This window comes from Coniophora puteana (assembly GCF_000271625.1).
Source record: "Coniophora puteana RWD-64-598 SS2 unplaced genomic scaffold CONPUscaffold_8, whole genome shotgun sequence".
NCBI lineage: Eukaryota > Fungi > Basidiomycota > Agaricomycetes > Boletales > Coniophoraceae > Coniophora > Coniophora puteana.
Window position 1 is genome coordinate 403,913 of NW_006913060.1, and position 13,503 is coordinate 417,415.

At 54.3% G+C, this 13,503-nt stretch overlaps 5 protein-coding genes across 5 annotated transcripts; all 5 read left to right on the forward strand.

Annotated features, from left to right (window-relative positions):
- Window positions 1-532: 532 nt before the first annotated feature.
- Window positions 533-1,012, forward strand: CONPUDRAFT_154964 (uncharacterized protein; the record flags this gene model as incomplete). Its single annotated transcript, XM_007771766.1, has 2 exons — window positions 533-884; window positions 951-1,012. The coding sequence occupies 2 exons, from the start codon at window positions 533-535 to the stop codon at window positions 1,010-1,012; spliced, it is 414 nt and encodes a 137-aa protein (XP_007769956.1).
- Window positions 1,013-1,247: 235 nt separating this feature from the next.
- On the forward strand, window positions 1,248-1,966 carry CONPUDRAFT_154965 (uncharacterized protein; the record flags this gene model as incomplete). Its single annotated transcript, XM_007771767.1, has 4 exons — window positions 1,248-1,376; window positions 1,437-1,556; window positions 1,618-1,727; window positions 1,780-1,966. 4 exons carry the CDS (start codon window positions 1,248-1,250, stop codon window positions 1,964-1,966), a joined length of 546 nt encoding a protein of 181 aa, XP_007769957.1.
- A 495-nt stretch (window positions 1,967-2,461) lies between these two features.
- On the forward strand, window positions 2,462-4,334 carry CONPUDRAFT_166316 (uncharacterized protein; the record flags this gene model as incomplete). Its single annotated transcript, XM_007771768.1, has 3 exons — window positions 2,462-2,474; window positions 2,536-4,099; window positions 4,152-4,334. 2 exons carry the CDS (start codon window positions 2,462-2,464, stop codon window positions 4,026-4,028), a joined length of 1,506 nt encoding a protein of 501 aa, XP_007769958.1. The 3' UTR covers window positions 4,029-4,099; window positions 4,152-4,334.
- A 3,827-nt stretch (window positions 4,335-8,161) lies between these two features.
- On the forward strand, window positions 8,162-9,296 carry CONPUDRAFT_166317 (uncharacterized protein). Its single transcript, XM_007771769.1, has 2 exons — window positions 8,162-8,298; window positions 8,390-9,296. The coding sequence occupies exons 1-2, from the start codon at window positions 8,229-8,231 to the stop codon at window positions 8,992-8,994; spliced, it is 675 nt and encodes a 224-aa protein (XP_007769959.1). The 5' UTR covers window positions 8,162-8,228; the 3' UTR covers window positions 8,995-9,296.
- Window positions 9,297-9,497: 201 nt separating this feature from the next.
- Window positions 9,498-13,299, forward strand: CONPUDRAFT_166318 (uncharacterized protein). The gene is made up of 2 exons (XM_007771770.1): window positions 9,498-11,470; window positions 11,527-13,299. The coding sequence occupies exons 1-2, from the start codon at window positions 10,237-10,239 to the stop codon at window positions 13,140-13,142; spliced, it is 2,850 nt and encodes a 949-aa protein (XP_007769960.1). The 5' UTR covers window positions 9,498-10,236; the 3' UTR covers window positions 13,143-13,299.
- The last annotated feature ends 204 nt before the right edge of the window (window positions 13,300-13,503 follow it).

Here is a 13,503-nt window from a genome sequence, read left to right on the forward strand (position 1 = left end):
AAGTCAGAACTGCAAAATACTGGATTTGCCCTTCGCTGCGAGAGACTCAGACGAATGCTGCAGTCCGGCAAGCATCGCAGACTCAGGGGCTGACATGTACTGACCTGGTGGCAGGGGCTTTGACGCTGGTGGCATGCTGGCGTTTAAGCAGAAAGCGCTCTCGGAGAACAGCTTAGGTATTATAATGCCCAATCAGACCGCTTTGACCTCTGCTTTGACTCTGAGCACGAAGGGGAACTGCACAATAACAGATACCACGGGACGCAAAGTCAAAGGATCCAAATTGGGAAGTCAAAGCTCCTGTCTGTCACGCTTTGACGCGACGGACATGGGCCAAAGCTTCTGCAAAGCTTTGGCTGCTCTCCTTGCACTTGGCATCCAAGCGTACATTGCAGAACGCAAAGTTGACTTGTTTTGAGCCACCACCCTGGTCACCCGATGTCTCTTAAACCCCCTGCTCATCCCCTCATGCCTCTTCATTGGCAGTACCTCCAGCACCCATTCTCCTCTCTCTCGACTTCAACGTTCTTTCATGCCGCAAGACTCTCCCACTCTTATCGACCCCAACCTCCTTTCACAAGGAATTGCCCTCGACCCTATGGACGCATTGATGGCTGAAGTCAATCGTGGGCTGGCAGCCACTGGCAATGGTTCCCTTCACATTGAAAACGGCTCACAAGATGGCAGGCCCGAGGCTGAACTCGAAGATGATGGGTTCTCTCATTCGATCTCCAGCCAGCTCTCTATCCCTTCCTCCCAAAACCTTCCTGTCTTTACTTCCCTTCCCGACAGCTTCACTGTTGAGTCCAATGTTCACTTTGGTCAGCAAGTGAAGCGAGGAGTGGACCTCTCTCCCCAGGCTGAGAATGCCTTCGATATCTTCTGTCAGGCGCGTTTTTACGATTTGTATCTGTGTTTTACTCTGACATCGGACATCTTTTCCTCTTAAGGCACCCACCCTCCAGCACCACCTTATCCTCCTGTATCTTCGCATGCTCATGGTGGAGGATAAGATTGCTGTGAAGGCAGCTTTGTGGAAGATGAGCAAGGAGCTCGAGGCGAGTGGCATTTCCTTTCATGACTACATACCACTGTAACTTTACGAGCACTGCAGGAGACTGCCAAGACCTATGCTCACTGCTTCCTTCTGTCGCCGACCACAACATCCTATCGCGGGAACGTTGTTGAGTGCATTGTGGTATGTGCTTATTCTGCTATCCTCTGCACGTCATATCAACCTGTCCTCCATGAAGGGTGCTATGCGAGAGCTCAATGTACCTGACCTCCCTCTTCCCCACGAGATCTCGAAGCTTCGAGTGGTCGAGACGTGTATCAGGAATACACTCAACGCTGTTAGATGCAGCCTCAAGGGCCAAGTGAGTGTTATCTGTTTGTGCTCTGTGAACACGTTTTGACACCAAGATATCATGTACCAGGTTGAGAAGTCATTAGAACCTGGTGCAACCACTCAAAATGTTGCTGAGCTTACGATGGCTGCTCTGGGGACGTCTCGGATCAAGGCCACTCTGCAGCACTACATGCGATTTGCGTTCTTGGTCAGTGCTTCATTAGTATAAGCATAGTTTTGAGCTGATGTAGTCCTGTTATCTTCGACAGAGGTGGGTTTCTACTTCTTACCCCGACGCCAGCGAACAGTATTGGATCAAGGTCGACGAGAAGCTCCTCTTTGCGAGAAGCAAATACCAGTCAGCAACCGACCTTTCTGCGTACGTCTGCCCACCTCCTCGTGCATTGTTTGTTGCTCACTTGTGCATACAGGTTCTTTACAGCAATCTATAATAACGACGTCCAGAAACACGGCAATCCCACCAGCACTCATCACACTGTTGTCGCTCCCAACAAGATCTCCGAGTTCCAGAGTGTTCTCAACCGTCATGCCGGTCTCGTTGTGCCGCCCCCACCCGAGGAGGAGTCTTCGAAGAAGAGAAAGCGCAACAAGGCTTAGTGGGTCAGGGATACTTGAGCTCAGCTATATTTACTTGCTTTTATGTATCTGGTTCAATGAATATAATACCAAAATCTGTTCCGCATCATTCTGAAACATGTTCTGAAGCCTCAACCAGCATTTTCGTGAGGCAGTCCAGTCTTTATGCGAATGTCGTCCAAATCTCGCCTAAACCTTTCTTGCAGCTTTTCTGAAGTGCTTGCCAAGGTTTACATGAGATGTCGGAGAACATGTCCCTCAAATCGTTCAGCCGCGAAATGATTCCTGAAGACACTCTATTTGACGACTATTTGGGAATCTCGTCCTGAAGCGATTTCCAAGGTTCGGCTGACCGCGTCGCAACCCGCCGCCAAAAGCATTCAGCTAATCATCCCTTAACCTTATTCCAACATTTCGTCGCCGCGGCGGTGTACTCCAAGTTGCTGTACGACGCATGTTGAAGGTACAAATGGCTCCCGTTGCCATCCATTCACGCCCTCAATCACCACCTTCACCATGACTGATAAATGTACGCCTGACGTTTCCTCTTACTTTCTGCGCATATACTTACGCTGCTGTCAAAAAAACAGATGAGATATGGCGAAGACTGGCTAACGAAAAGGCCAGAGGGGCGGAGTTCGACTCCAATGAGCGTCGCCCATTCTCCCAATGTCTCCCAGGTACTCGCGTCGAGCTTCTGAGAGAGCTGGATGCAACAATAACTCAAGAAGATCGCAAGATTATATGGCTGTTTGGAGGCTCGGGCTCTGGAAAGTCAAGCATCGCCTATTCCGTCGCGGAACGCCTCCGTACACAAGAGCGGCTGGCTGCCACCTTCTTCTTTTCGCGGAAACATCTCACCAGAAGCGGCATCGACTACGTGCTCCCAACCATTGCTTACCAGATTGGTCTCCTTCATCATCGCGCTAAGGACGTCATCATTAAGGCCATCAGAAACGATCCCGAGTTGCTCTCTCCCAAAAAATCTCTTCGCAGCCAGTTTGAAAGCCTTATCGTCGCGCCTCTTCGGGAGCTTCGTCGTGCATGGGAAGCGGGAAGAATGATGATATTCGACGCAATTGACGAGGGGAAAACAACGAATGGTTGTGAGCCCAAGATAAGACTCCTTGTTTCTATGTTCGCCGATCTCGTCCGTGATGCCGATATCCCCATCTCTACCATTCTCTGCACCAGTCGGCCTCTTCCTTCTCTCGAATCTCTCCCGCAGCGTATCTGTCCCTCGGGTTTGGTCGCCACCTTTCAAGTCGAGTCCTTCGACGCACTACATGATGTAGAAATTTTCCTTCGCCAGTCCTTTCAGGATATCTATGAGATGCGCGAACTAGAGTTCTCTCACCCTATACCGTGGCCTCCCGAGGTCGTTCTCAACGTGCTTCTCAGCCAAGTTAGAGGCCAGTTCATCATCGCCGCGACAATAGTCAGACTCGTCCATGACGCACCAGACCCCACCAGCTGTATTAACGCCCTCGCAGACATGTATCAAGGTAATCTTCGCCCCTTGGACCTCAGCCTTGGCAACATAGACTCGGTCTATCGCTACATCCTTTCCGATTGCGAACCTGGGAGCCTTCGGACTGGGACTGAGTGTCTCTCGGATATCATCGCGCTCGCAGAGCCCCTGTCCCTGTCCAACCTCTGCAAGCTAGCTGCTTGCGACGTTCACAAGCGCATTGTCAACCTTTCGGCAGTCATCTATCTCCCATCTATGGCGTCAACTGATACCGTTCAGATATACCATAGCTCATTGCGCGACTTTTTGGCTGACAAGTCTCGCTCCAAAGAATACCATGTTGACCCTGCTGAGTCGCACCGACGTCTCGCATGCTCGTACTTCAGGATCATGCAGAGAGAGCTGAAAAAGGATATATGTGGCCTTGGGGATCCGACATCGAAACTCCATTCTGAAATTGAGGACTTTGAGCAAAGGGGTGATGCGGCGATATCGGGCGCCCTGCATTATGCGTGTCTCTATTGGCCATATCATCTCGAGAGGACCAATCCGGATGCCGAAGTCCGGGCTCTTGTACTTCACCTTCTACAGAAGCAGCTGTTTTTTTCATAGAGATATCATCCTTGATGGGCTTCTTGCATGTCGCCGCTAGATGTCTTCTTGATGCTCGACGCGCTATAAAAGTGAGTAATTCTTCCTTCCCTGACTGTTCACGGTGTCTCACAGGAAATATAGGGGTGGAGCTCTTTTGATGATCAGGAACTCGCGACGCAGCTCATGTATGATGCATGGCGCCTTATACTGAAGTTCTCAGAGCCTATATCCGAATCAGCCCTTCACGTTTACGAGTCTGCGCTGCCTATGTGTCCATTGAACACATCTCTTCGACTCATGTACCAGAAAACTTGCGAAGAGAGCACCGTGTCTGCAGAACTCGGTCTGGACAGTCATTGGGACTTTACTATACGCACAATCTCGGACGAGCATGTTTCCGGCATCAAAATTTCGCATGATGGCCTTACGCTGGCTACCCTGTCTTCTACGGCTTTACAGCTCTGGGATACTGTTTCTGGCGCCCTCGTTGCTTCACCCGGGTCAATCCTGACTCCGGACTGTGTTGCTTTCTCTCACGATGGAGACATGCTAGCTTGTCAATATCACAACGGCCGCGCTTGCTTGTGGTATTTTCGATCAAACACTGTTGTCGACCTGCTCGCGTCTCGGCATGAACAGGAGTGGTTGGAGTCTGTGTGCGCTTTATCCCATGACGACTCGCTATTTGCAAGTTGCACTTTTCGTCACAGAAACGATTCGCATACTATCGTCCATCTTTTTGAGTACAACACAACAAGACGCGTATGGACACCCCGGACTCCAATCATAATTCCCGGATCAGACATCATCGACCAACTTATTTTCTCTTGTGAAGGGCTGCTCATGTGTATCACGGGTACTGGTGCACACTTGCTGGATCCTTTGGACCACAGCGTACGCAAACATTTTGAGAAGGACAAGCGATCTTCATTTCCGAGCTGGCATACTTTCATGCACGGAGGAAACGCTACTCTTCATGCTGAGCAAATCGGACCCAATGGGTCAAACGAGAACATGCCTTATTTAGCACAGCTCACCCAACATCTTGGCCATGACGCTACTCTACATCGTGCAGCCGACGACACAGCTCTTCTCAGGCTTTCGGACAGTAATGGTATACATGCCGTTCTGATAGGCGAGTACATATATACTCAAGATAGGCAGATTCACGTCCCGTCGCATGGCGGACACGGCCAATTTCTTTCGGCAGCGTCGGTGTACAGCAAAGCACTCATTATCGATCTTTACTCGCTCCTCGTTCAGGCGCAGAACTCTCACAGCCCCCCTCTCAAACATGGCGAAGATAATTTGAATCTTCTATGCGCTCGCCCAGATACCAGACAGGCCATCCTTGCAAGGTCTTCCCCGGGACACGCTGTTAGTCTACATTCGACTCTGCTTTGTGGGACGTATCACAGCAAGCTACACGCATCTATAGTCTCCACGGTCAGGAGATTTGCGCGCTTACTACCGAAGAACGAATCAAAAGATCTGCGGTCAAACAACAACAGTTCTCCCCGAAGTCCACTTACTTTTATTTCTCTGCCGATGAACGCCTGTGGCTATGGGTCGCTAGGAGTGGACGCCTGGTGGGATTGATTCATTCGTGCTCCGGAACATTTTCCCATGCTTCTGCGTTCTCCGAGGACGAGACGTACCTGGCTGTCGTCGAAACCCCGGCAGTTGTCACACTTCACTCCGTCGGAGTTTTAATCACATCGACAACCCGCGTCCACCTTCCGGTTCTCTCAAAACCAATTAACGTCTACATAGCGTTCATCGGATCCGGAACCAATCTCAATTTCGTGACGTATGCTAACGACAAGAAAGCAACACTTTGGCACTACGGAGAGAGATTACTCGGCGTCGTCCTTGTAGCCACCCACGAAATGCCTCAACAATATCTAAATAGCGGATTGCTTAGTTCACCTCATCTTAAGAGACTGCTAGTGTGCGATTTCCTTCTTGGCATTCGCTGCGGGAAATCAGATACTCTCAAGGTTCTCCCAATGTCTGGAAATGGCGCTAGTCAGCCAAGCTCTTCCATTTCATCGCCTGCCAAATTTGAAGTTGATGCATCCTGCTCTCCAGCTGCTTGCATAGACGTCCATACTTGGTCCAATCTTTCGATGAATGAAGGATGGATTTTTGTAGGTTCCCGGCGAATCTGCTGGGTGCCCCCCCAGCATCGACCTACCATGTCATTCGGTGGTGGCAGTCAATTGTCAGTGCTTGCTAACAGAATGGTCTTCCGAGTCTTCCGTCCGTGTTTTGATCCCCAGACGCACTCTGACGGCCAAAGTCGGTCCATGATCTTGTACCTCCGTGGAGTTGAAATTCTCTACTACGATTGGTCAACGTCTTACGATGATAACTCTCAGGTAGGAGACCTTAGGAAAATTGGAGATCATGCTGATTGATACCTACAGGGTCGGTACAACCAGTTTAGAAAGGACTTACCTGAAGGTCGAGGGCCACATACTGCCAAGTATAGGATGTGTCATGACACGTTGAGTTGGTTCGACAAATGGCGGGAAATAACGCCCGGATTTTCTGTCTCCGAAGAAGCTTCTCGGCAGATAGTAGCCTCAGTACCACCATTTGTGTAGAGATCCCAGCTTCTGTAGAAGTCTAATTGTACATGACTGCGTTCACGGGCTACTGACTGGATTTGTGCAACGACGAGTTCCTCATATATGGTGATACTTAATGATATCGTCAGTCTATCAATACGCAATGAATAACATCGCAAATTCAGCGGGACTGTGTACGCAGGACGTTTTCCAGCTCTTATGCAACCTCAGGCTTTGCCCGTACTAAGTCGTGCACAGCCGTAAGTTCAGTTGTCTTAGTTTACAAGGGCAGAGGCACCAGAGGTCTTCGAGCGCTCCTTTCGTTGATCATGCACAATTAGCCTACATACTACACGTCGTTATAGATTTCGCGATCGTGCACTAGCTGTCGCTTCACGAATAATGCAGCCCGTCTTCGCATGATTGGGTATGACTGTACGCGCATATATTCAACCAGAATCAATAGTAGGACTGATGTAAACTGCGAGCCATATGCTGCTCGGTACCCCGGGCCATTCTGGAAAGGTGCTGGCAGATGAAAATGCCGCGTAGGCTATTTGCGAGCTCGAAATCGAGTCAGCGTAATACATACATGTATACCCGTACGGCGACGCCGAGTGCGTTGTGGGTTTCGGAGTCAGTGGCCTGAAGGCTGCTTGGGCATTGTTAATTAACGAGGACGAACGCGGCATGTTGCACGCGGGAGCGACTCACTTATGGCACGGATGTTTGACTTTGTATCCAATGTGAGCCGGGCCCAGATCTGTGCGTTGTATCCTTGCTTCCAGTGTATGCGAATATGGTGCATCATCTTGAGATGTTGTTCCACCAAGAATGGTAGCTTGAATTGTCAATGGCTTGATATATTTCAATGAGTATGCAATGGACCAAGTAATGCGACGGTTGGCATAGTAAGCGACAAGCTTTCCACAAAGGTCAAGCTCCCCGAGTCATTTTTGAGCGCACACGCAAGCTTGCCACTCGCGACACGATGGCTATCGGGCTATGTAGAGTACGCACGCGTGTTCAGCAGCTTGGTCAGTTCTGAGTCCGCGCAGAGCTGTCATATCGGGGCTGGCGCCAAAGACGCATCTTTTACAGCAGATTCTTTGAGCAATTTGGCCTATAAGGGTGCGTTCGAGGAGCAGGAGAGGTCATGATGTGCTGTCAGCGTCGTTAGATCTTGTTGCAGTCACTTTAAGGACCAGTACCCCACGGTACCCATAGTCTCCCAAAGTGTGCACTGAGCAGAAGATGTTAACGTACTAGCTGAGCTCCGGTACGTGACGAACGTGTCAAACAAGACGATAAACGATCAATCGATCAGTGGGGCAAGGTTGCAAGGGGCGAAATTGGGGGAGCGCAAACATGGATACACATCACGAAAGTAATTTCCGGAGGAAAAAAAAATAGTTCCCCCATTGGACGGCGGGTGATGGGGTGGCAGGAGCTCGTGGCATGCGGCTGGGGTCGGTCGCGTCGGCGCGCGCTTCCAGCTGTCCTCCTGACTGCTCCTGTCTCCCACCAACGTCCAAAACAGTCCCCCTCTTGCTTTTCTCTACACTCACCACATACTATCTCTCCGGCCATCTAATTCCTCTGCTACTCACACACTCGTAATCGTCTAACGCTACACGACACAAGAATGTTCAAACTCTTCCGCCGCGTCTCTGGCTCCTTTTTGCCACGTCCCGATCGTCCGTTCCCCGAAGATGGTGAGTTGTAGCGTCCTGGCTTTCCTCAGTGGCTAGTCATGAGCGCATTCTGACCCCCTTTTCTTCTCTCTGTCTGCCTCTGCGCATGCAGCCACCTCCAATGCGCCCACCGTCGGCCGCAAACGTCGTGCAGACGACGACGAGGCAGAGCCCCGCGCGTCCATGTCCATGAAGCGTTCGCGCCCTGAGTCCACTTTGGTTGACCCTGCGAGCGTTGCGCTGCCCCCCGACCTCAGCCCTATCGAGGAGCGCAAGGATGGCGAGGACGTTAAGGAGGTCACGGAGGGTGTCAAGGAAGTCGAGCTGCAGGATGCGGCCCCTGTCGTTGCTGTTGCTGGCTCCAGCACAGATGCAACCGAGCCTACGGAAGACGCACCCATCGCAGACTCCGAGCCTACACCTATGGTGACAGATTCTAGCGCAGAAGGAGCAGAAGAGGTCAAGGAAACCGCTGTTGTAGTCGAGGAGCCTGAGAAAATCGTTGCAGAGGAGAAGGTGTCGGAGTCGAAGGACGTCGACGGGGAGTCTGTTGCGTCTACGAAGGTCGATGAAGAGGATGTTCAGGTGCAGGAGAGCGACACCGCCGCTGCAGAAGCCGCTGTCAAGCCCGCCGTGGCTGCCACGTCGCTCCCAGAGGATGTCGTCAAGGCTGATACACCATCCGCAACGCAGGTGGCCGCCGAGCAGGAGGCATAATGCACCTACCCGCGATGCTTTATATCACCTTGCATCTCCGCTTGCATCGGCTGGATGGGTCAGGCGTGCGCATGGCGGATGAAATGAAGGGTTGAAGGTTTGAAGGGATGCATGGAAAATGGAAGGAGGGTTAGATGGATCTAATGGCCGTAGAGGCTTTACATCGGTAATGTACATGCTTACGATATACGACGATACCCTGTCCGTGCGCATATACGTGTGTATACTATTTATGATTTGTCTTGTCGTACGTTACATTACTGTCATCGTGTTCGTTGCTAACTCAACAAGTCGGAAATTCGTGAATGTTCTCATGTGATGCGGGACCAGGGCACTCGATTGTCATAGAAGGACTCGAATAGAGTTGAGCCCTTTGTTTACCCTTCACCCCGACTTACAGAAAGTGAAGTTGAAGTGAAGACCCCTCTTCCAAAGAGGCTGTCCTCGGCACGCGGAGGAACACGAGGACGCGGTGCCCTCGAGTCCGTCGCGTCTTGCCTCTTGCTTCTTTCACCCAGCCACGGTGCTGCTCATATCAGCCTCAAACGAGTCAATCTTCCTCATCTTTGACTGGATCACAGATGTGATACGCCGAACACCGTTTCATGTCGACCTTTCCGGTTGTTTCGGGACGATGGCAGACGCTTACAATACTTGACTCCAACGTTTTGTGCGCATATACCCACCCAATCCTTGTCTTCATCGCCCCAACGCAACTCATCTTGCGCTACGATGAAGCACTTCTTGCAAGTGAACGCCGATCATGAACGTCATGGATTCCAATCGCATCTTGGATGCGGTGCTCTGGTCCAACAGCCAGTCTGCATGTTGGCCTCCCTCGTGCAGTCAGCCGCATGTCCCTCGCCCGCTGGCTCTGTCACCCTCCTGGGCCTGGTACACCCACACAAGCCCTCCCTGTTCGCAATTGGTCTGCTCCATCGGCCCGCCCTCATCGACATTAATATCGCGAGCTCGCGTGGTCCTCGCTCAGTGCGCATTGCACCTGCTGCTTTATAACCCTAGCGGCGTCCGGTCCTTTGACTTCTCTCTCTCTGCTTCAACACACTATACGGCATCTTACTGTCTACACTATTCTATCCAACGCTCTACACTATCACCGGCATCTCCTTTCTGTCTACGTCCACTGCCTCTTTGCGTAGCCTGTTGAACCTGTGATACACTCCACAGCCCTAGCCCACACTAGACGCCCGACTCCGCTCGAACGACTCAAAGCCCTACGCCATGTCGTCCTTCCTCAACCTCTTCCGCTCGTCCTCGCGGACCAAGTCCAGAAAAAACCAGGAGGAGGAAAAGAACAAGGGCAATGGACAGGAGCGGGCGGGCCCATCAGTTCGGGACTCCCAGCTCGAGGTACGGGTCGAGACCGCCGTGCACAGCTCCAGCGACGAGCGCCTACGCCAGGCCAATGGGCCCCATTCTGATTCTGATCCTGATCGGACGTCGCAGCCCCAGTCCCAATCCCAGCGTCCTGCCACCTCTCTTTCGCGTCTAGAACCTGGACCGTCAAAAGATCAAGGCGAGGGCCAGGAAGACGAGTTTGTAGTGGTAGAGCCATCCACACCTATCGCGACTAGCCTCCACTCCGCAGACATGCCCCTACGCCCGCTCTCGCCCCCGCCGCTCGACCTGGAGGACATGCCGCGGTACCCGTACACGTCGTGGTACCAGCAGACCGGCTCATCGCAGAGCTCGCTCGAGTCGCCGTCGACGCCGTCGAATATCTCGTGGATACCTTCCCCCGCATCTGGAAGCGGTAATGCGGGTGCGAGTGGAGGGGGAGGGGCAGGTCCGGCGAATCCCAACCCGAGCACGAGTACAACACCAAAACTTAAACCGTCTCCTTCGACGCTTTCCCTACCCGTGCATTTTCCACCACCGCCAGACCACAGCCCAACCGTCACACTAGGCGCAGCTGGACCCTCCGCGTCCGGCTCTGTCTCTGGGTCCGGTTCGGGACCTGCGGCGGCGGTAGCAAGCCCGTCACCACTGCACCACGCCCACGTCTTCGCACCGCGCCCGCGCATCACCTCGTCCAAGAGCACGTCCGCGCTGGGCGGGTACGGCGAGTTCGCCGCGCAGCTCTCGCCCATCGTCGAGCAGGACTACCTCTCGCCCGAGCGGCGGCCCGTCTCGCTCCCGCCGACGTCGAGCGGGAGCAAGAGCACGTCGCCCGTGGCGCTCACGAGTACGGCGAGTGCGGCGATGAGCCCGAGCGCGAGTGTGGGCGCGAGTGTGGGTGCGGGTGCGAGGGCGAGTGTCGCGACGAGTGCGGGTGGGAGCGCGCGGTCGCCGGTGTCGCCTGTTACGGTGGTGGTGCCGTCGCCGAGTAATGCGGCGATGAACCCGTTTCCGTTTCCTGTTGCGGGTGTTGCGGTGGGTATGGCGGGTGTGCAGCCGCTGCAGGTTCCGATGCCGCGCGAGGGTGAGCGGCTGAGGAAGGAGAGCGGGGCGTCGAGTGAGCTTGTTTCGTTCTCTCCTTCCTTTGTGTGCTCGCTGACGATGGAACTGCAGGATTCACCGCGCTCACAGCCCCGGCGCCGTCCCCCGTCCGGTCCACGAAGTCGACGTTCCTCTCCCGCCCGCTCAACCGCTCGCACAGTCTTTCTTCGACGCGTTCTCTTCCGCTTTCGACGCACACGCTCGGCGGCGCCTCGCGCATGTCGTCGGCGACGCCGCCCGTCATCCCGCCCATCGACCTGCGCCCGGAGTTCCCCGGCCCTCTGCACACGCTGCGCATCCCTGTGGCCTCGCCTGTTCGCGCGGGAGAGGCGGTGTCCTCGCCGTCGAGTACGCGGCGGCCGCGTGTGGAGACGGAGGCGTGGCCACGGGTTGCGGGGCCGGCTACGGCTGGGACGGGGAGGGAGTCGTGGCCGAGTTCGGGGAAGGCGGAGAGTTTTGCGACGGCGTATGATGGGGCTAGTCCGAGGAGTCCGTGGGGGAGGAGTGAGGAGGAGAATGTGGTTAGGGGGAAGGGGAGGGAGAGGGAGAGGGTGGAGGGAGTTGTAGGAGCGGGAGTGGGAGTGGGGATGGGTGGAGTGTTGGGCGTTGAGTTGGGAGGGGACGGGGGTGGGGGTCAGGTCAAGGACAGGGAGGATGTGAGCCCGTCGTCGTCGCTGGGCATCGACATCAACGAGACGCTGCGCTCCTTCCCAAAGCCGCCGGAGCCTGTGCACGCCAGGATCCCGTGGTCGAACTACCCGTACATCGTCCCAGGACCGGAGTTCCTCGAGTTCGAAGACACCGAGCTCGGGCCCTCGACGTCGCGTTTGTCCGTGCACGATCCGTTCGCGCACGCGCCCGACGCGGAGGTCGGCTCGGTGCACGCCGTCCGCCGCGAGCAGTCGGAGCAGTCCGCGCGCTCGGGCGAAGAGGCGCGCCGTTCGGCTGCGTCTGCATCGTCGTCGTTCATCGACCGCCGGTTCGCCTCGTCGACGCTGTTCGCGTCCTCGAGGGCTGAGACGCTCGTCGCGTCCAGCATCGCGTCGCGCCGGTGCTTAGCGCATCCGCCGCCCAAGTACTCGCCCAACAATAGCAACAGCGAGAGCACGAGCGCAGGTTGGGGATGGGCGCAGGGCGGCAAGGGCAAGGGCAAGGGCAAGACGAGAGCGGGGACTAATAGCGATGTCGCGCGTATCCTGTTCTGGATGGGATTTGTGATGCCGTGGTGCTGGCTGGTGGGCGGGTGGCTCGTCCCCGCTGAGCCGGAGGATGCGTATTGGGGCGTTCAGGGGGGCGTTTTGCCGAGGTGGGCGAGGAGCCGGCGGAGGCAGCAGGGGAGAGAGGAGAAGGAGAGAAAGGGGAGGCAGCAGGAGAAGCAGCCGCAACCTCAGGATCAGGCTCAGAGTGAGGGTCAGACTCCAGAGAAGCCGCGGTCGTCGACGCCGTCTACGCATCCGTATGGAGGATATGGGTTGTTTGTTGCGCCGTCGGCTATCGAGCTCGGTGCGAGCTCGCGGACGATGCTGGAGCTGAAGCATGATCTGTACGACGAGGACAGGGAGAGGAGGATGCCGGTGAATCGGTGGGTGAAGCGGTGTCGGTGGGCGGTGATCATTGGGATGGTTGTTTTTGTGGGCATTTTGGCGGTTGTGGTTTTGGTTGTTGCGGCGGAGACGAACAAGCGCTGAACGCTGGGGATGTCTTTTGTCGTTTCCTTTGTTTGACTTTTGGACGGGGACATTCTATTTTATTTGAGTACTATGAGCACGGCATTGGATAGTGTTTGCTGCAAATTTGTGGGGAGAGTTAGGCTACAAGGTTTTATGAAAGTTGGGGATAACATGGGAATGAAACTGTATTTAGAGCTTTCTGACATAAATTTGGCATGTGCCGATGAGATGCCGCGTCCAGAATGGAAAGTGTTGACCGTCGACGCGCTCTTCTCATCCCAACCATGTCCTCTCTCTTCTCCCTCTAGACCGTTTCTTGCAAGGAACAACGAGGACCAGCGAGGTAAGATAAGCATCCCCATTGGACTATCATGATGAC